Source organism: Pholcus phalangioides, unplaced genomic scaffold, assembly GCF_987345545.1.
Source record: "Pholcus phalangioides strain wild (caught in Gottingen) unplaced genomic scaffold, Ppha-v1.0 ptg000011l_1, whole genome shotgun sequence".
NCBI classification, from domain to species: Eukaryota; Metazoa; Arthropoda; class Arachnida; order Araneae; family Pholcidae; genus Pholcus; species Pholcus phalangioides.
This window is the reverse complement of record NW_028301604.1, coordinates 41,470,785-41,492,175: the sequence shown is the minus strand read 5'-3', so window position 1 is coordinate 41,492,175 and position 21,391 is coordinate 41,470,785. Positions and strand designations below refer to the sequence as shown.

The 21,391-nt window shown below is 35.9% G+C and overlaps 2 protein-coding genes and 1 long non-coding RNA gene across 4 annotated transcripts in view; 2 read left to right on the top strand and 1 right to left on the bottom strand.

Annotated features, from left to right (window-relative positions):
- Positions 1-21,391, bottom strand: part of LOC149080429 (kinesin-like protein KIF28) — a 1,038,199-nt gene that overhangs the window by 898,134 nt on the left and 118,674 nt on the right. For both annotated transcript variants that reach the window (XM_089239551.1, XM_089239552.1), the window contains exon 4: positions 13,793-13,907. In XM_089239551.1, coding sequence (XP_089095677.1) covers positions 13,793-13,907 — 115 coding nt within the window. The remainder of the gene's footprint in view (positions 1-13,792; positions 13,908-21,391) is intronic.
- On the top strand, positions 84-10,943 carry LOC149080432 (uncharacterized). Its single transcript, XR_016193575.1, has 4 exons — positions 84-2,207; positions 3,222-3,426; positions 9,047-9,289; positions 10,492-10,943. It is a non-coding gene; the product is annotated as an uncharacterized LOC149080432 (long non-coding RNA).
- On the top strand, positions 19,412-20,928 carry LOC149080431 (uncharacterized; the record flags this gene model as incomplete). The annotated part of the gene is made up of 1 exon (XM_089238555.1): positions 19,412-20,928. A coding segment is annotated over one exon (1,230 nt), but the record flags the coding sequence as incomplete, so codon positions are not given.

Here is a 21,391-nt window from a genome sequence, read left to right as displayed (position 1 = left end):
TCTTAGTGTGTATGTACATTATAAAATATAATACTAACTAAATTTCATATTTATGGCTTAAGCGACTTCGGCTCAGTGCTGATTGCTCCATATAACTTTTAAAACCCCCTTAGGGTGTTGAATTTGGAAAAATCCCTTCTCAGTGAGTCTATATTACAATATTGATCTAATGTCATATTTATAGCTTCAGCTGTTTCGGTTCGGCTTGATTTCAACGTTGATCCCCCCCCCCCCTTATGACGTCCTTAGGTTGTCGAATATGGAAAACCCATATATTCTTAGTGAGTCTTTACGTCGTGAAAAAAACTATTCACAAAATTTGATATTTACAGCTTCAGCGGTTTTGGCTCGGCGATGATGAATCAGTCAGGACATGTTATTTTATATACAGTACTAGGGGCTCTGCCCCCCTACCACCTTTGGCGGCCAACCCCCCCCCTTTCCTCTTCACAACATATCTTGTTTATTTCGTCCCACTTCATCAGCGTGCTATGGAAAGTGACACGTGAAAGCACCAGCTTACTGAAGAAGCGAATTTTATAATAATAAAGCAACAAAAAACAAATGTAATTCATCAAGTAACCCCAGAATACTTCCCCATGGGGGTCCCCAAACTCCAATTCGTTGAATTTTAGTGGGGGCCCTGACTGAATTTATCTCGGGCTACCGATGTGTTGCAAATTTTACAATGTTAAACAACAAAAATCAATGAGATTCATCCAGGGACACCCGAAATGAAACCTGCCAACTCCATGGGGCTCCGACCTGAAGGCTTGTCGGACATACCCCCTGTGAGTGGCCACGAAAATTTTTAACGATTTTTAACGAAAATTTTAACACAAAAACGTAACAGATTTCCATCACTCAAAAAACGTCACCGACTCCCGTAATAAAAAAATCGTCACTAATTTCCGTTGCATAGGAAGTATATATATATACGTATATAGTAAATATAGAGTACATATAGATACGCACTAAGGCGGGATTTCTGAAAGTTCATCACGTGAAATCGCGGGTAACAGCTAGTTCAGCATAAAAAAAAGTCCATTGGTTACTGATGATTAGCGATGTTTTTTATAACATGAAAGTGATAACAGGAGATGATTTCAAGCATTTTTAGGAAGTTAATTCATCGCGTATCCACTTACTTTATTATCTTTTAATTCTGTTATTATCCCTTTTAACATTTCATTAGAAGTTTCTGAGTAAAACAGAGTTAATGGAATTTTGTTGAATATACTATCTCGTATTGGGCAACAGCAATTTGTAATTTATACAAATACAAGGCCACAACAGGCAAAATGCCCAGCGAGATGGCTGAGAAAAAGATGCCCACAATAAATATGGATGTCATATATTTCAGAAATACAGCAACCCGAATCCATATCATCTGAATTTCTTCTCATAAAGTCATTATTTAAACTTTCCGCCATATCTTTAGGACATGGCACTTACTCACTCAATAGATCACTCACTCACTAGATCGCTCACTCACTTAGCAGCTCGCTCGCCCACTCACTCACGGACTGACTTACTCGCTCATTGAATCAGTAACCCATTCGCTCACTGAATCACTTACTCACTCGGTCACTCAGTCACTCACTGGGTCACTCATTCACGGACTGACTTACTCGCTCATTGAATCAGTAACCCACTCGCTCACTGAATCACTTACTGACTCAGTCACTCACTGGGTCACTCACTCGGTCACTCAGTCACTCACTGGGTCACTCATTCAGTCACTCACTCACTCGGTCACTCACTGGGTCACTCACTCAGTAACTCAATCACTCATTCCCTCGCTAACTGACTCGCATCGAAATGTCGTCGGTGAATTGTTGGTCGGTGAATTTTCCTAGTGGTGAATTGCATGGCGGTGAATTGTTGGTCGGTGAATTTTCCGTAAACCTTTTGAAAGTCTCCACCCCACCCCTCCCCTTTTTTTCTACTTGCAAAGTCTTTGATATCTCCTTAGAGGAGAAATAAGGTAGAGTGAGGGAAACCCTATTTTTCGGGTGCAGACAGTAAAGGTCACGTGACTTATAAACGATCTTCCCCCTCCCGCGACCATTTTCTATGTGTTTACCCTAGACTCTAGGAAGCGTCATCTGCTCTCGCGTGTTATTTTTGTTAATAATGGTGCTAATGTGCTGTGCTTACGCTTGTGATGAGAAGAGTGTGGAAGGGGGACGAAGAACGTTTCACAGGTACGTAAAATCGTTCTTTATTTTAATTTTTTCAAATATATATTAGTCATTTAAGTTTGCTATGCAAAAGTGCATTCATTAAAACTTGCGTTTTTTCGTTAAATAAGGTCCACATTCTTGCTAATTTTTAGATAAATATTGAAATTCAGTTTAACAACTAAATAATTATAAATATTTCTGCACTTTTGAATAAAAATTTAATTAAATTTTGATCTATTTGTCACTATGTTCCACAAGTATGTTGATGTTTTTCTTGTCGACCAAATTTTTCGCCAACTACTGCAGCTCGGATGCATTTTCTCAACCCATTTTTGACAGATCTTCCGATTTTTAACCAAATTGCACACAAATTTTGCATATGATTACAGGTTACTTAACATGCCTGAGCAGTTTAAAAAAAATGGAAAAAATTATATGAATTTTGTTTTTGAAAAATCAAAGTGAATTTCTTTGTACCTTTTTCTTGAAATAGTATGACCTTTTTTCATCATACTTTTCTATTTCCTAAAATGATAATTTCTTGGAGAGGGCGATTTCACCACCCCCAGCTTTTACAAAAATGTAAAAAGTAAGAGTAAGTGAAAATAAATAAATAAAAAAAAAAAAAAAGTATAAATGAAAAAGTAAATAAATAATAAACGTACAGTATAATAAAGTACAATAGAGAAATGGAGAAACAAGGTTAAATATATACATATATTAGGTATATGTTCTACACCCCTTCCCCGGAAGAAGTTGAAATGATGAACTTTTTGCACAAATTTTTATGAAAATTACTTGAAAAAATTTTTAAACATATCCAAATCAGTCAAAAATGGGTTTATAAAAATATAGATTCAGAGGCCACAGTAAAGCAATTTTCAAAGTAGTAGCTGGAGGACAAAAAAAAAATATTGCTCATAAAACATAATTTGTTAATAATTATAACAATTTTAACAATATGTTATTCGGATTTGTATTCCAATAGTCTCGGTTTTTTTGCCTTGAACTGACACAAATATTTTTCATTTTCAGTTTTCCTAAAGATCATGAAAGAAGGCAGCTTTGGGAAATCTATCTTTGGAGAGAAGGCCTCTGATTACTCCAAAATTTGCTCCAAGCATTTTACAGAAGACAGTTTTGATCGGGAGAAGTTCATGTCTCAAAAAAGCTTGTTAGAAAGCCACCAAAGAAGCGAAAAAGTGATGAAAATTCAATGTGCCTAGTACGAGTAATGCAGGTAACAAAACACATTTAGTTTTCTGTTGTAATCCAGCATAAACAGGTACGCCGGAAGTCAGAAATGGTTGGTGTTGCTGAAAGTATGCGAGTCATTTCTTTGTACAGGTAATAATATTTGCATACATTTTCGCATGACCATACGTCCCTTTTTTTGAAGTAGACTGTCAGTTTTTTTCGAATCTATTTGATTTTTAGCGATGACCCGTTCTTCTACTTTTTGTAGTAGTGGTAAGATTTTTACTACAGTAAAATGTAGCAAACCTATGCAGGAGGGGTATAGGGGTCCCGTGTCTGCCCCAAGACCAGTACGTCTTAACGCATGGGCCCACCTGAGCCTCAAGAGAACGCGGGTCTCACAAAAATGAGAACCAGTTACAATTTTCGAGAATTTGCCGGGTAGAATCTCAGAAAAATCGCTTGGCCCTGACCAAGACAATCAAAAATTAAAATTATTTTTCAATAAATTCAAATATTGAACGAAAATTCCTTTATGTGCTATATTTCTGTTAATTTAAAAATGTTTTTTGAAGGTAATGAATTCAAAATGTCTCTGGGACAGATGAACTGTGCCCCCTCCCCCCTCATAATATTCACATAAAACTGTGAAATTCTATTATAAACCGATTAAATGGTAGAAAATGGGTTTAATCATCAGTCACACACACAATGATGGCTTTGATCAATTCTTTAAAACCATGCTAATGCGTATTCTGAAATCGAATAGTTCTATTGTATGCATTTTACAGTTTTTAATCAATGATTGTATTGTTGATGATTTAGTTGAATTCGCATTTCAAGTTCCCCGATAATTTAAATTGACAACCATCACCACACAGTAACGTTGCGGGTCATTTGAGTAAAGTGGTTTCAGAATATTGGGGAAGCTTACATTAAAAACAGAAAGTGATACAAATACATAATGCATGGGTTCTCGAACTGTGTGCCGCAGCACCCTGCAAAGGTTTCCCGAAGAGACCGTTGAACTGCTCTGGGGAGCCGCGGATATGTGTTGATTAGGAAAAGAGGTGCCGCGGATCGAAAAAGTTTGAGATCCTCTGACATAATATAAGTGTAAGAGGCCCCACAGATCCTCCAACGCTGCCTGCGCTGGGATCTCTGACGGGCCCCCAGGCCAAGGGATTTTTTTGAGGCCCTATTAGGCAAATTATCGAAAGTTTCAACCAGATCTAATTTTTGCGAGGTTTCTTCTCTTGGACCTCCGAGGTGTGCCCATTCTTTTGACGGCACTCCCGCCCTTGGGGACCGTTCAAGTATTACGTCAGAGTAAATTTTAGCCATTTATGACCCCCCCCCCGTCAGCAAAACTCCGAAACCCCTCCCCCTTGTCAGCAAAATTTCATCAGCACTGCCACCACCTTCTAACGCATGTTGTTGGGATCAGAAACGTACGCAGGAGGGGGGGGCCAAGGGGACTCGTGCGCCCCCAGACGAAAAAAAATATTTTTTAATGTAAAAAAAAACATTAAAAACAAAATTATAATTTCAAAAGAAAATACCTTTATATGTTGTTATAATCAATTTCTGTTAATTTCAATGCTATTTGAAGGGTAAGAACTCAAAATTTAAGAAATTCATTGCGACCCACACTTTTAAGCCATATATGGTAAACCCCGGACCAAATGTGGACATGAAGGTTATCTGATGTGGCTTGCCCCCAACACAATTTTGTGAAAATGAACTAAGCGGCGCTTTTACAGATCGCTTAAATAACCCGTGGCACAATTCCAGAACATTCAAGTGGCCCATGGCACATTTTCAGATCACTGAAGTAAGCTTGTGGCACATTTAGAGATCCCTTGAGTGACATGTGGTACAATTTTAGATCACTTAAGCGACCCCCAGTGCAGTTCTACATCCCTCAAATTACCCGCGGAACATTGCCAGATTATTTAAGTGATCCGTGGCCATGGCCATCACAATGGGTGGGCTGACAAAGTCCAGCCCTGGATGATTTTCATCATTTTTTTCTTTTTCACGCTATAAATTTATCATAAAGGGGCCCGTGGAAGATCCCAAACTAGGGGCCCTGCTTCAAGATGTGGGGGCCATGTCCGTGGCATAATTACGAATCACTTGAGTGATGCGTTGCACAGTTCCAGAGCACTTAAGCAGCCCGGACACATTTCCTGAGCACTTGAAGGATCCGTGAAACATTTAGAGATCATTAAAGTGGCTCTGTAGGGGATTTATCAATAGGGAGAATGTTAGTTCACGTGCCCACAATATATCCAAAGGTTTTTTCGTTTTTGACGGACCGAGTAAGATGCCATTAAAAATATTTCATATTGTCATAAAGGGTGGTTGATGACAAAAGCATCATCCAAACCCCCCTCCCCCTTGTCATCAAAAGTCAGCAAATCGGGAACCCCCTCCACCATCGATGCTGACGTAATATTTGAATGACCCTTTACCTAAGGGGCCCGGTGCGTCTCAATAGTTTCGGACACGAAAAATATTTGGCCGATTGTATATATTGGGGGTGGGAATCGCAAGGGCGTAGTGCGGGGGGGGGGGACTTATGGGTCTGGTCCCCTCTCGAAATGACCGAAAAAAGGGGAAAAGATGGCCAAATCTATTGTTCTATCACTTTGGTTCCCCCCCCCCCGAAAGAAATTCTGGCTACGCTCCTGAGGAATCGGCATCCATTATTTCAAAATATGCAAGAAGGCTGTGAAATATCCATACATAAAATGTTAAATACACAATTCAATAGATTAACACAAAAACTGGCGAAACTCAGCACTGAAGGTAATTTTAAAATAATCAGAGAAAATAAAAAATCCTGAAACTGATAAAAATTTTGGACTTGATGAATGAAAAATAATTCCTGCACCACACAGAATAAAAATTAAGAATTTACGGGGGGAAAGTTCAGAATTATTGAAAGAAATAATTCCAGAATTTATGAAACTTCAGAATTAATGCAAGAAGTAATTTCAGAATTCATGAAAGCCTCAAATAGTTTAATAAAACCCTAACGTTACACTTTTTTCTTTTGCGTCAGGTGCCTCAACTGACTTTAATCCGCATCTGCCCCCCCCCCCCTTCCCAAGCAAAACTTTTCACGGGCTCTTGTGTAATGAATTTACAGCTTGAAAAAAACCCCAAAAAATTATGGTAATTGTCCCAGGCCCCAGGGCTGTTCCCATGTCGGTCCTACCCTTGGGTCAAATGCCGAACTTTACCGTACGGAAATCGGGCGTCGACATCTGCACAATAATTTTGCGCTAGACCCCGAAGGGGTGCAAATTTCATTCTGAAACCTCGCCTTCAACATTACAAGGAGGCGTCAAAAAGCGCGCTTGCCCCGGGTGACCAAGCATCCAGTTGTGGCCCAGCATTGCTGTACAGCAGAAACGATTTTTCCCCCTCATGTGGTAGATATCTGTATATCTATTGAAGGAAAAAGCCAGGGAATTTTAGCCGCACACTAATTGTATGCTATCAGCGGCTCTCTTTTTGCTGAGTAAAAAAAGACCGACATCTTCAATATTGTTAATTGAACGCATGTGTTGAATGAGTCTGCAAAACGATTTTTTCCTCTTCCTATAGAAGTATTTGGTTCCGAGGAAAAAAAGCTTATTCCCCTTTGAAGTTATGCAGCTTGGTCACTGGCGAGTAGCGCAGATGTTTTTCCAGTCTCCAAGGAACGTGGGATACCGAGTTTTCTCATGGCATTTTCCAATGTGCTGACAATGGCAAACTGTGAACACGCAAACAACACGGTCATCTGGTTGTGAACAGAGAGCCTGAAGCAGTAGGGTATTGCCGGGGAAAAGGGAAGGAGAATATGGAAAAACATTTCCCACCCCTGCTGTGTTGTTTGTGTCTCATGAAGACGGATACTCAAAAATATGAGAAGAAAAAAAAACAATTAAAAATGCTGGTTTCGAGGGGGACGAGAGGACCAGACACATGTTTCCCTTCCTTGAGGCCTTGCAACAAAACGAAGGATTTTCAGTGCGATAAGGGAAAGGTCCTCCAAATTCTTATAATTTACAATTGCGGCTGGAAGCCTTTGTTCTGGAACTCTAGGAGGGTTTTTCATCTTTCCCCTTGTATGATTTTTAGACTGAGAAATTAAAATAATATGTACCATAATAGTAAAATAAGCCAATTAGTTATTCGTGGAAATGCTTGAAAAATGGAAGTTAATGAATATACCCGTTGGTTGAGAAACACTGTTTTAGACGATAACTTCATGGTGAGGATTAAAATGTTGTGTATCTTTTCTTTTTATATATATTTGAAGTCATTTATGTATTTTTTTTTCCTCAAATTATTCCTCACACTACCAGAAGTCGTGAAAAATGGAAAAACAAACGTCGAACCAATTCTCCTTCGTCTTTGAATCTCAATACATAGCATCTCGTTTCACGAAGATGTTTTTTTAATACATGTTTCTATGTCTGTATTTGTTTATTTAAACTTATGTTGAGTTTTGAATTTTAATTTTGATAATAGCACGGGAATAAACGATTCTGTAGTATGATATTTTTTTTTTTTCGGTACAGACGTCAGATGACAAAGCTATGCCGTTATTGCATTTATTATTTTTTTTTGTTTTATTTAACAAGTTTTATTTTCTCAGCGACTTTTTTTTTTTTTGTACTTTTTAACTACATCGATGAGACTATTGATTGGTGTCTTTTAACCCTTTACACGGCATAATAGCAATAAGCTTCCTTATCATTTTCAGCAGTAAATGAGTATATAAAGTAACGAAAAGTAATGGGTATAGATCAGCTTTTTCAAAGTATGCGTCGCTGTTTCTAGGGGCATCGCCAACCTTTATGTAGGGTGTCGTGGCGAGCTTGAGATAGTGATTTGTTTATGCTTTGAAAAAGTTCTTTTATACGGGAAAATATCTATTAATATATCCTGAAGAGCCGCTGACGAATCATGAATTAGGCAAGGGAGCAGTGGTTGACAAAAGTCTGTGAACCATTGGAATAGGTTTCGAAAGTGTTCCACTGAGAGAGGGATTAACTTTACAAAATATTTGGGCTTGCCAATGCCAAAATAAGGAGGCGAGATATCTTGTTGATGCCACTCAAAGGATTGAGATCCGTCTGAAATCAGCGATGAAATGTACTGTCTCCAGTCTATTGCTATGACTACCGTTGTGGTATTGAGATTCTATGATGCTCCTTTTATTCTCATGCTTAATGTACATATAGGGTGTATGAGAAAGTCCCTTGGACCTGAAATGTCTTGTAAAAAAAAAGAGCTACAGCAATGCAACTCCTTACAAGGAAAGGGTCCCACGGATATGTCTTCAAAAATTTTAATTAAAAAAAAAGCGCTTTCAGTGAAATATTTGAGCTATGTTCAAATGGTGTTTGGTATTGCTCAGCAATACCATTCAAATGATTGGTATTGCTTTAGCAACACCAGCATATATGTTCCGGCGTCCCTGAGCATAAACTATTTTTTCATAGATGAATTTGATTCTAGTCTGTCATAAGAAAAATATCTCAAAATGCAGATGTGAAAACTCGACATGTTTCTCTTAACACAAAACTTTGTTATGTTTTTATGTTGATTGACGTGAAACTGATGCTTGTCACTAATTTTACTGTTAACATATTTTGCAGTTGCCAAAAACAAAAAGAAATACTACCTTGGAGATTTTGATTCTGATGGTATCAAGTCCTCTGCCCAAAAGCTACTGAAGCTTTGAAAATAGCTAACCACAGGATAAGCTAATAATAGCTAAATTGCAATATTGGGCAGAAAAAAAAGAAGAAAGTCGAGATAAAAGTCAGTTTTTTTCAAGACATGCTGGAAATCATGAGGAAAAGTCTTCAATCTCTGATGCTGCTTCTAATATGTTAGAGGTATGGTTGCATTTTTCATGATGTTATTCTATGTATATAGACCTACAGTCAATTTTCTATCAGTTGAACTCTGATGACTCAAATATCTGCTTGAGTTGAACTTTTCTTCCTGTAAGCCGAAGTTTTTGGTTTTAAATTAATTAAATTCATTATCAGAGTGAAGAATTTATGTACGGCATATATTTAAGACATGTTTTTTTATATTTCCTACTTTCCTTCTCTAGTTTTGTAAATAAACTAACCAATGACAATCAACTTGGTCAACAGTGCTTGCAAATCTCTTGTTGCATGTATGGTCATGTCAGTAGTTTTTAGCTGAGTTGTGAGTAATGCACAAATGCCAGAACACATCTTGATTGTGTGTAGACTTTTCTTGAAAATGTCAAAGAGAAGTAAAGTTTTAGATTTGAAACAAAAAAAATTATTGGCCTAATGAAATGGAAAGAAATCTAATTCTCAAAAGTTCGTACGTTAAATTTTTTTCCTGAATATTATTTTTACCGACTTTGTAAAACATGGTAATTATTCGTGCAAGACTGCAAATATGAATGAAAAAAGAGGCAATTAAAAATTTCTGAAATCACTATACAAGTATTGAAGGTATATGTGCAATTAATTTTTTTTTTTTGTTTATCATTTATATTTTATGTATGTCCACAGTAAATTTTTTTTCAATGTTCTCATTTCTGTGCTCAGATGGCAAAATGTCACTTTTTCAAAATTTCATGAGGGCAAATTTGTAAACAATATTTTGTAAAAATGTGATACTGTGGCTTTTTGACTTATTGCAATTTGCCTTCGTTGGTTTCTCATAAACCGAAAGATAGACAAAATTTTGATGAACGAGACTCCAGAATGCGAACAAATCAATTTTTTGGGAAAATTGACTTGTGGCATTTTGCTATTTGATTGTATACAACATACAACTGTATATGTTGCATACACATAGTTCAGTGCCATATAAAAATTTTCAAAACCAATTCCTGAAATGTTGAAAATAAACATCCGCTTGTTATTGTAAATAAACATCCGCTTGTCATTGTAAATAAACATCCGCTTGTCATTGTAAATAAACATCCGCTTGTTGTTGTAAATAAACATCCGCTTGTTGTTGAAAATAAACATCCGCTTGTTATTGTAAATAAACCGCTCCTTTATTAGGTACTTGTTTTTTCTGATAGTCGTTTTCACCTTTCTTATAGTTTTCATTGCCTAGTCCAGCAGAAGAGCTTACGAAAGCTCAAAAATGGAAAAATATCCACAAGAGTTTGGAGCCTTTGCCTTAACGTTAGTTTTATTCAAGCAAGGCTTATAACTTCATGAGGAAGGCATTCAAAAAATGCTTGTCACACCCATCGGCAATGCAAAAGTGGTATCAGATGGACAACCTGATGAATGAATGTTTGAAATCTGTTCAAGAGGCTGGTGTGGAAGTAGTCTCTATGACTATTGATAGCATCAGCTGTAATTTTGCAACAACCAAAAAATATGGAGCCACAATATGGAACATGAAACCATATTTCAAGCATTTATTTATTCGCAGCATTGTGTTCATACATCACAGTTATTCCCATCGTGTTTATGCATCGTATTCCCAGCATAGTGTTTATTTGCATCTTATTTACATCACATCGTGTTTATACATCAGTTATTTGCATCATATATCATCAAAACTATTGAATAAACAATTTGATATTTTTAATTTGATATTGTTTTTGTATAAATTAATTTGATATTTGTTTGACTTTTGAAAATTTTTGAGTTGAATTTTGAATGGATGATTATTTGTGAAATAAAAGTTGGTGCCACACGCACGCAATATCTAATAAAGATATAATATAATATAACATAACATATAAATATTATATTAATATATATATATATATATATGTATGTTTGCTTTATTATATCACTCTTGAGGTTTTATGCTTCATAAGTATTCAAAGTTTACTTAATGTAACTTAATCTTTGTAAACTTAATCTGTGAAGGTTTTAATTTAACTTTCTATTCGACTTTTTAACCAATACAAACTAATTAACAGTATCCACTTAAAATAATTTAACATTATGATTGGGGGAAATCTCATATGTAAGAAAAAAAGGAGAAAATATTTTCAGGACAAAAACATTATTGTAAATTAGGATAAGATTTTAACTTCTGAAATATTATTTTAAAAACCAGTAAACTTAAAATTATTTCTTTCAGACATTCTGAATTTTCATCAATTTGTTCTAGAATTCTTTCATTAAATCCAAAATATTTTTCAATTAATTCCGAAATTGTTTTTTCATTCTATAATTAATCGTCTTTCATAGTTTTTATCCACTTCCTGAAGATACTCGGCATACCACGACAAAAAGCTCCTCGGACAAAATGTCTGACATTGTGCGATTACGAACTCGCCAAATTACGAAGTGCGTAAGATAACTGCCAAACATGGCAGCTTTGCTGATATAAGTCACGTGGTAAACACTCTGAGCACCTGTTCGGAAGACCGCGTGAATGGGCTTTCGCCCTCTACTTATATTTCTTCTCAATGGATATCTCCTGATTTTTTTGATTTTGTTTTTGGAACATCGATGTTTTGGATGTTTTTGGATTGGATTTTTCGAATATTGGATGTTTTTGAAATTTTTCTTTCATATTTTTCCGAAAAGACAGATTTTTTTTACAAAAATCTTTTGAAAATATTTTAAGATATTTTCTCCCATCGACTACTTGTGAGGATCGGAATGAAGGCATCTTTATACCCATATTCTATGGGGATTTAGATTAAACCACCGAAGAATTTCTCTAGGCTGCCTATGGGCACTGAATCAAGGTTGAAGCAGAAAAATGATTACAAAAATTGCGAAAAAATAGTTTTTATGTGTGAAAGCGGGCATAATATCCCAGTACGCAGATATGATATACTATTATTAACAAACTGTAGCGACCCTCAGAAAGCCTTTGATAACCTGCAGGAAACTGTGGAGGAGGTCGTGGATTACTGTACTGAATCAGATATAGTATTAAACTCGGATAAATGCCATTCTTTGTGGTTCCATTCCATAAACAAAAAAACCCTCCCTCAGGTCCGAATCACCATCTTGAGGTAGGTAGGGCCAATATAATTCCTAAGCCTCAAATTAAATACCTGGGTGTAATTTTGGATCGTAAATTAAATTTTGAAGCACATACGGAGTATGTTAAGATGAAGGCTACAAAAAAATATGATTATGTTAAATAGGATCTACTTCCCACACACACACAGAGCAGACTCTCTTAAAAACAAACTAATCTTATATAATAGTGTAATTAGACCCACCATCACATATGCTTCCCCTGTATGGGCCTTTGCCCGGAAGGGTAATCTGAGCCTACTGCAGATTTTTGAGAACAAGTCTTACCGCAAACTTACTGGTGCATGTTGGTACATGCGTAATGTAAATATACGTAGGGATCTGTGACAGAATTCTCTGTTTGAGCAAATTAAAAAAACTGGCTGAATCGCAGTATTAGGCGTTACGAGCTCTGAGTTTTGGGCACATCTCTGAAATTGTTGATTACGATCCGACGGTTATTATCAGGTACGAAAGGCCGATGAACGTGCTCTTTCGCTCCTGGTAACTAAATTAAGAGTATACTGTGGAATTTATATAGTGAATGGGGGAGACTTGGTAGAGTTGTTCAAAACTTTTGGGAAAGCGCAGAGAGGTATGTCGAGACATTATTTTCGTCTGTGATAGTACACTCTCGCCGTTCTCTCATACTGGGTATGTGGGTCTGTTACTCTAGAAACGCCCGGAGATGGGGTTGCGGGGGTCTTTTTCTCTCAATTATTTTTTTAAAAATTTTGGGTTATTTTTACGGACCTTCGGTGCCGGAGGGTCCTTGGGTTTTATTGGGTTTCATTTAGTTTGTTTGGTTTTAAATGTTTTTACTGGCCCTTGGAAGGTGTAAATACGGGTTTTCGGCCATTGAAAGAAATCTATTGGCTTCTTTTTTCCGGAAACATAAATTGTGACTGCTTGGATATGGAATTTTAAGACCTAATTTTTAATTTTTTAATACTTTTCTTGTTCTTAAATATCCCCCTTTTATAATACTATGGTGTTTGAATGACTGGATGTACTCATATTGTATTCGCACTTTTAACTGCATTTTTTAATCCCGGATTTGTCAAATCTTTTCACACACCATATTACACACACATATTCACACATACACGCACGCATACATATAGATTCCCTCCGTAGGGCGTCCGTTTTCTTAAGTCAGACAAATTAGTGCCATGAAGCCGGCGAGCAAATTTCAATTCAGGGTCAGGTCAGGGTTTTTTCAAAGAACACAAAGGAAAGAAAGGAACAAAAAGGAATTTTGGGCACCCACGAATGGATTAGAACCACTGCATGCATTGGTCGTATGTTGCAAGATCGGCGCGCTAATGTATATGCACCTGAACAGATCATGTGAACACAATCATTTATTCTTATTCATATCATAAAATCAAATAAACTTGCCGTAAAATCCTTTTTTCGGGTGTTCCCTGACTTTGAGACCACGTTTGCGTTCAAAACCTGGACTCAGAAGATCGCGAACAATTTCGTTATAAATTTCTAGCATACTGAAGCGAACCTGGAAAGAAAAAATTGAATCAGTTATAATTTTCCTATGTGCGCATTTCTTTTATATATTTTAGCGTACATATATATACATTTTTTCCGTTATTATCAATCACATAGGCAGTTTGGGTCATTCAGCAGAACTGCCATATCTAACAAACAAATAATTCTCATATGCCATGCACGACGGATCGGGTTAAGTTTGATGCTCCGGAAGACGGCCATTTCTAAGACCCTGATAGCCTCTTCATCATACCTATGCCCATTCGAAAACATTGGTACGCAAAGAAAATTACTTTTATAGGGTATAATAGAAAATACTTTAAATTTTCTGGTGCCCTTTTTGATCCAGAAAAATACCATATGGATCCAGTTAGAATGTAGGGGAGGGCCATACCATTACCAGCTGTAATATTATTAGAGATTAAAAATAAAATACGAAGAGTGAAAAGATGATATTATGAGATAAAGCCAATTATGATATTTCATTATTGGCTTTAATTGGTTCATTTTGACATCATACACGCGTATAGTGTTATGCTATAACACTTCTTTTGCATAGCATCAGACATGCGTCTTCTCTCATTCGCATAATGCTGTGGGCTTATTTTCAAAATAATCAAATGACAGAAAATAACTATATACCAATTTGTGAAAAAATCCCTTACCATTCTGTTACTTTCATCAAGTTTCGAAATTACACCTCACTGTATCACCGAAGTTTCATGTAAGTTGCACTATACAGGGTGTGCTATAAGTCCTAATGTGGAGTTTATCTCATCAACCGTTTGTCGTAGAAAAATGATATTGATTTCAAAAATGCTCAAAATGTGTTTAAAAATAATCCTTGTGAAAATAGTGTTGCAAAATAAAAAAATCTAAATTTTTATATGTAAACTCTGTTTTAAAACCCGAATTAAAGAAAGTTGTTGCCCTGTCTCTTCTGGAGCCAAAAAAAATTCCACAATTTCAAGTACAATATTCGCAAACATATTTTGAATTGAAAAATACAAATAAATACAAATATACAACAGACAAAATGCCCAAAGACGTGACTAAAAAAAGATGCCCATAAAAAACATGAATGTTGAATTACATATCTAAACTATATTAAAAATACAGCTACCCAATAAGAGCAAATAAAAAATCAATAATTATGATGAAATATAAATATACTGGTCATAAAATATTATGATTGTATCATCTAATTATGGATAGCTTCTCGATTTATCCCAATATGTTAACGTATTTCTTTTTAAGCGTGTCAATTGAGAATTCACGGCCCCTGGAGGTAACCCCCATTTATTCACGACCGTATTAGAGAAAAACTCCCTGCGGTACTACAACCTAGAATTCTCCCTTACCAATCGATACTGGTGTCCCATTGTCAAATCACGTCAAAACATCGCCAACAAAAACATTGCCCGTCAAAACATCGCCATGAAAAAAACATCGCACGTCAAAACATCGCCGTCACAAAAACAGCGCACGTCAAAACATCGCCGTCACAAAAACATCACCCGGTTCTCTAAAAGTTTTTTCATGCGGCCACTGGTTTTTTGGACATATGATATAAAGGGAGAAGACGTCAAAACATTGCCGAAAATTAAAATACAGTGGAACTTTAGTTAACGAGCTTAATCCGTTCGGCCAACATGCTCGTTATTCGAATCAAACTTCTTCATAGGAAATAATGGAAACTTGGATAATTCGTTCCACAATTATTCATTCACATGAAAATTACTAATAAAAACGCCATTCATTCAATAATGCAAAATAATATAACAAATAATACAATGAAATAAATATATTAATGCCATAAATAAACATACAATAACGATAATGTTTGCAAATGAACTTACTCTAAACGGCCAGAGACGACTATCGGTTTTTTTTTTACTTTCTTTTGTCTTTTTTTTTTTTTTTTTGGTTACCTCGGAAATGAGAAATCGCACAACCGTTGAACAGATTTATTGCTCACACTGCTTCCTATTTAAGGTGATTCTCTTCTACAAAATTTGGCACAGATTCCCACGCTCTACTCATCTCTCAATCTCATTTGTAGTGAAGGATTCCGCATTTCTCTCTTCGTCTGCCTCAGACGAGATCCCGTGCATAAGCTCTTGCTGAAGCGCGCAATGGAGATTCATCAGTTCGCCTATGGATATGACCATGACCTTCAATTATTTCTTGAATGAGGGGCTCATGAACTTCCAGTCCCATGGTCCTTAAGAACACAATCTTATTCTTGCGCTAGTCCCTCAAAATCATGTTCAGTAATGCAATCAGTCCACAGTTTCCTCCAAGCACAATTGAAAAAATGCTTTAAGTGCACATACGCGTGGTTAAAGATGGTACATCTAGTTTCATACCGTAAACACAGTGACATTCGTACAGGAGTTCATTTTTTCGAGTTAGGCACGCTGACCGGAGACTGTTGGGGAGAATATTACCCACAATTTTTGACAGCACGTGTGTGGACGAAAGCGAAAAACCATCAGTTTAATTGTGTCAACGGGAAAATAAATAAACAAAGTTCAATTTTTGCTCATAATGCAAATTGCTCGTTAAGCGAAGTTCCACTGTCTATACATACAGGGGTTGGACAAAATAGGAACACCTGTGAAATGAGACAAAATCTTTTTTGATAGGCTGTTGGAACTTCTTTTTTCATTAATTATCCGTCGTTGGATGGCCAAATACAAGTCATGCACAACAGTCACAGGAACACGTAGCCACTCCTCCTGCAAAAAGGCCACTAATTCAGAACGTGTCTTTGGAGGTGGAAACCTACTGCACATTTTGGCCTGCAAAATACCCCACAAAGGTTCAATTATATTAAGATTAGGGGACCGAGCAGGCCACACGAGGTGTTGCAGTTCATCAAGTCAGTCTCCGACAATTCCAGCAGAGTAATCGGGCGAATTATCTTGAATTATTGAAACACAGGTCAAGAATCGGGAACAAATATTGCACCATTGGATGAAGATGGTCGGCCAGAATACTGACAAAAACCGCTGTATTAACCAGCCTATTCAGGACAACAAGTGGGCTGAGACAATACCGTCTAGAGTAGAAGGCCTTCGCCCGCGATATTTTCGGTGCTGTGACGTCATAACACTCCGGCCTGAACGAGAAAGAGATTTTTCTTCTTCTCGGCGTTCTCCCTGAACCGACGCTACTTCTCCCAAGTAATCGCCATTCGTAACGAACGCACGTTGTCATTTAGAGATATTTTACTAGCAATATGCCTGACAAGTGCTGTGTTCCACATTGCAGAGGAAATTATGTGTCAGGTCCAAAAGTATCTGTATTTTCATTTCCAAAGTGTGAAGAACTGAAGAGGAAGTGGTTGAATGCCATCCAAAGAAAGGACTTCGTACCTAATAATCGCAGTAGTGTAAGTGCTCATTTCGTATATTTTATTCTTTGAGAAAAATTAAAAAAAAACAACGAAATGAAATGCAAAATATTAACTCTGATTCAGTAACGTATTAAGAATAGAGATGGGACAAATAGTGCGTCGGCGGAATAACCGAGTACCAAATATTCAGCTAATATTTTGGCCACAGATGAAATATTCCGTGGTCGAATATTAATATTCTTAAAATTCATCACGATTGTAAATGAAATTAATGTTTTTAATTAAAAAATAAAATTATTGGTAATTTTAAATGATATTGAATTTTGAGTACGGAATTTTTTTATTTCAATAGATATTTGAAAAACTGGTAATTGGGCGATATTGCCATGACACTGACAATAAAATTTGACAATGATACATAGTACGTTAATACTACTTACAATGATTTTTGTTTTTAATTAATTATAATTTCATATCCAATCAAGGAAATTTAAATCATTATTTACTCCTAACTAGTAATGCACCATGTAATTTATGAACTAGTATGTAACTAGCTATGATAGTAGTATATAATAATTATTTAACTGGTAATGTATTATATAATTTAGCAGCAGATTATTTGTCCCATCTTTTATGGCGAACAAGTAATGGTTAGAGTAATGGGAAGAGACTAAATTAATTTCATGTTATTACCAATAGCCATCAGTCTGATTATGCTTATTTTATGTCTAGGTATGTGAACTGCATTTTCTGGCCACAGATTTGATAACAGAATCATCGGCTTTTGATGAAAAAAGTGGCAAGACTGTAACAGCTCCGTTGAAAATTAAGAGAAGAAAGAAGAACGCTGTGCCATGCATCTTCGAAGGATATCCCTCAACTTCTACGGCACTTCCTGTTGAACGAAGATTATCTCCAAACTCCAAAAAAACACACAGAGAGAATGAACGCTTGAAAAAAGCCCTCGAGGAAAGTGTGACTGATGCAGCAACATATTCTCAACAGAGACAGATCAGCAGCATGGAAGATCTACAGAAATGTGTTGAAACATTTGGTTTTGACAATTTTTACGAAGTGTCTAATCAAAGTGACAAATTTTGTGTTTATCATTTGGATATACAACATACCCACAGATTTCGCATTCAGTGGTTGTAAGTAATCTTGATGTTTCTGTTTATTTAAAAAGTATTGCATTGAAAAAAATTTCAAAATTTTCCCTCCCATATAAGTTGACAAATTTCAATGACTTAATTGACATATTAGACACACTTAAAAGTATGAGTCCTATGTGTGAGGAAAATTCCTCTAAAATAGATTTCTTAAATGATGCTCTGTCTTCTTTGAAGACTGATGAAAATGAATTACTCATAAATTTTGTAGAGGAACAAATTAAGATTGCTCTTTGTGCTAAAAACAATTTGAAATACCCTAATGACATCATAGTATTTGCTACTCTATTACATTCAATTTCGCCACATGCGTACAAATTTATAAGATCTAGCAATAAAATGATACTGCCTCATCCATCAACTTTGAGGAAAATTAGTCAGCGATTACCGGTTTCACCAACCGAGGAGATGAGTCAAAATTTCTTAATGTACATAAAAGCCAGAGCAAAATATATTTCTGATGCAGATAAAAAAGTTATTCTTCTTCTTGATGAAATTTACATAAAACCTTATTTTGATTATAAGGGAGGTTCTGTTGTTGGCATGGCCTTCAACACAGAAGAAGCTGCGAAGAGTGCTTTCGTGTTTATGGTTTCAAGCCTAATGTCCTCTTTTAAAGAAGTTGTGCATATTTCACCTGTGTTCAAGATAAATCATGAATTGTTACATAATGTTATCCTAAAAGTTATTTTAGGTTTAGAAAATATTGGTTTCACAGTTATTGATGTTGTCACTGATAACAATGCTATCAATAGAAAAGCAATGAGCTTGTTCACAAAGCCACATAAGAATTTATGTGTGTATCCCCATCCTCAGTGTCCATCCAGAACACTATTTTTTGTTATAGATAGTGTGCATTTGTTGAAAAATATCAGAAATAACTGGTTGAATCAAAGAAATGATGGCAAGTGCTATTTTTACCCGAACTTTGATGTTTCAGTTGACAATTTTTGTACAGCATCTTTTGCGTCATTGAGATAACTGTATGACATAGACTCTGCAAATGTTGTCTCATATGCAAGAGGGCTAACATGGAAATCTCTCAGACCTTCTAATTTAGAGAGACAAAACGTCAAACTTGTGCTCAAAGTCTTCAATAAGTTTGTTTGCGAGGCTTTAAATATATTGGATCCAGACAGAAATATCCCTCATTTTACTGATACTGCTGTATTTATCAGAGTAATCATAAAGTGGTGGGAGATAATGAATGTAAAAAGTGCTTTCAAAGGCAGAAATCAAAGGGACCCGTTTATGACCCCTATGCAAGGAGATCGTGATGAAAAAGTTGATTTTCTAGAAGATTTCCTTGTGTGGTTGAATAGTTGGAAAGCAATGAATTGTCTAACGGGAGGGCTCTCAAAGGAAACTCACGAGGCTCTGGAACAGACAACAACAGCTATTTTGGAATTAACAAAATACTGTATAGAAGAATTGGGATTTGTATATATTTTGCCTGGAAAAATCCAAACGGATGATTTGGAGGCTAGGTTTGGCAAATACAGACAATTAGCCGGTGCTCAATACAATGTTACACTCAGGCAGGTCTTTGAGTGCGAAAAGAAACTGAGAGTGCAAAGTTTGGCATCGGCTGACATTCCACTTATAGGTGGAACATTCACACTGGAACATGAGGATGTTCCAGTTAATTTGAGTGCATGCGAAGGTGAAAATGTTTGTATAGTAGATGATGACATAAAGGCAGCCACAAAATATTTGAAAGTGTTCATGTACATAGCAGGATATTGCTCCCATGCCGTAATGAAAAAACTGAAATGCGTACAATGTAAGGACTACTTAACTGTTGAGAAAGAAATGTGTGTAAACGATGAAAATTTTATACTCATAAAAAATTTGGATAAAGGGGGTTTGACGTGCCCAACTCCTGTAATAGTTGATTATGTTCTATATAATTACATTGTTACTGAGAAACTGAAAAATGATGTTGAATTTATGTTGAGAGCAAAGCATAGAGAAGTTCTTGTAAACACATCTTTTACCACCTTGGAAGAGTTTGAAATTTTAGGAAATATGTATGAATGTTGTAATGGTCACAGGGAAGCTGATATTGCTCAACAAATTTTATGGATTTCATCTAATATTTTACTTAAAAATCTGTGTATGAATAAAAATGATTTGGTGACAAAGAAAAAAGGGGAAATTAGGAATGAAAAATGTGCAAAGAGGAAACTTGAGTGTTTTAATCAGGTTCGGTGAATGTCTAAGTAATGGGCCACTTAAAACATTTAATTAGTTAGCTCCCAAACTTGAAAATAATATTTACTCAATTACTTTTCAATATCAGTCAAACATTTATCCATCATTATCAGCTCAAAATTAATTCCCCCTTAAATTAATTTTTTATTTTTAAATCTCTTGAAATAAGTGTCTCATTACTGGTACATTTACACCTCCCTTTTTTTAAAAAAAAAAGTTGTACATAAATGATGGTGGTTATGATTTTAGTTCTTCACAGAAAATTGGCATCAAGTTCTGAATATATATTTTGCTCACATGCTTTGATGAAAAAACTTAGATACTCTTTCTACTCTGAGCATTTAACTACTGAAAAAGAAATGTGTTTAAACGATGGAAGTTTATCTCTCATAATCATACGAAATTTGGTTAAAGGGGTTTGTCGTGTCCAACTCCTGTAGTTGTTAGTTATGTTCTATATAATTACATTATGACTGAGAAACTGAAAAATGGTGTTGAATTCATGTTTAATGCAAATGTTCAATTAAAGATTGTTTTTCAATTCAGCTGGCAAGTTTTATTTCTTGTGTAATTCCATGTGTGTAGTGAAAAACATTGGATAGAATTCTTGCTCCCCCAGCCTATAAATATCATCAGGTTCGTATTTTATTATAGATCACACTTTGCTTCATAACATGATTCTCAAAATTAATCGTATTGTTCTTGGTTTGTTTTCTTTCTGGTTTATTTCTAAAGAATCTTCGAATAAAA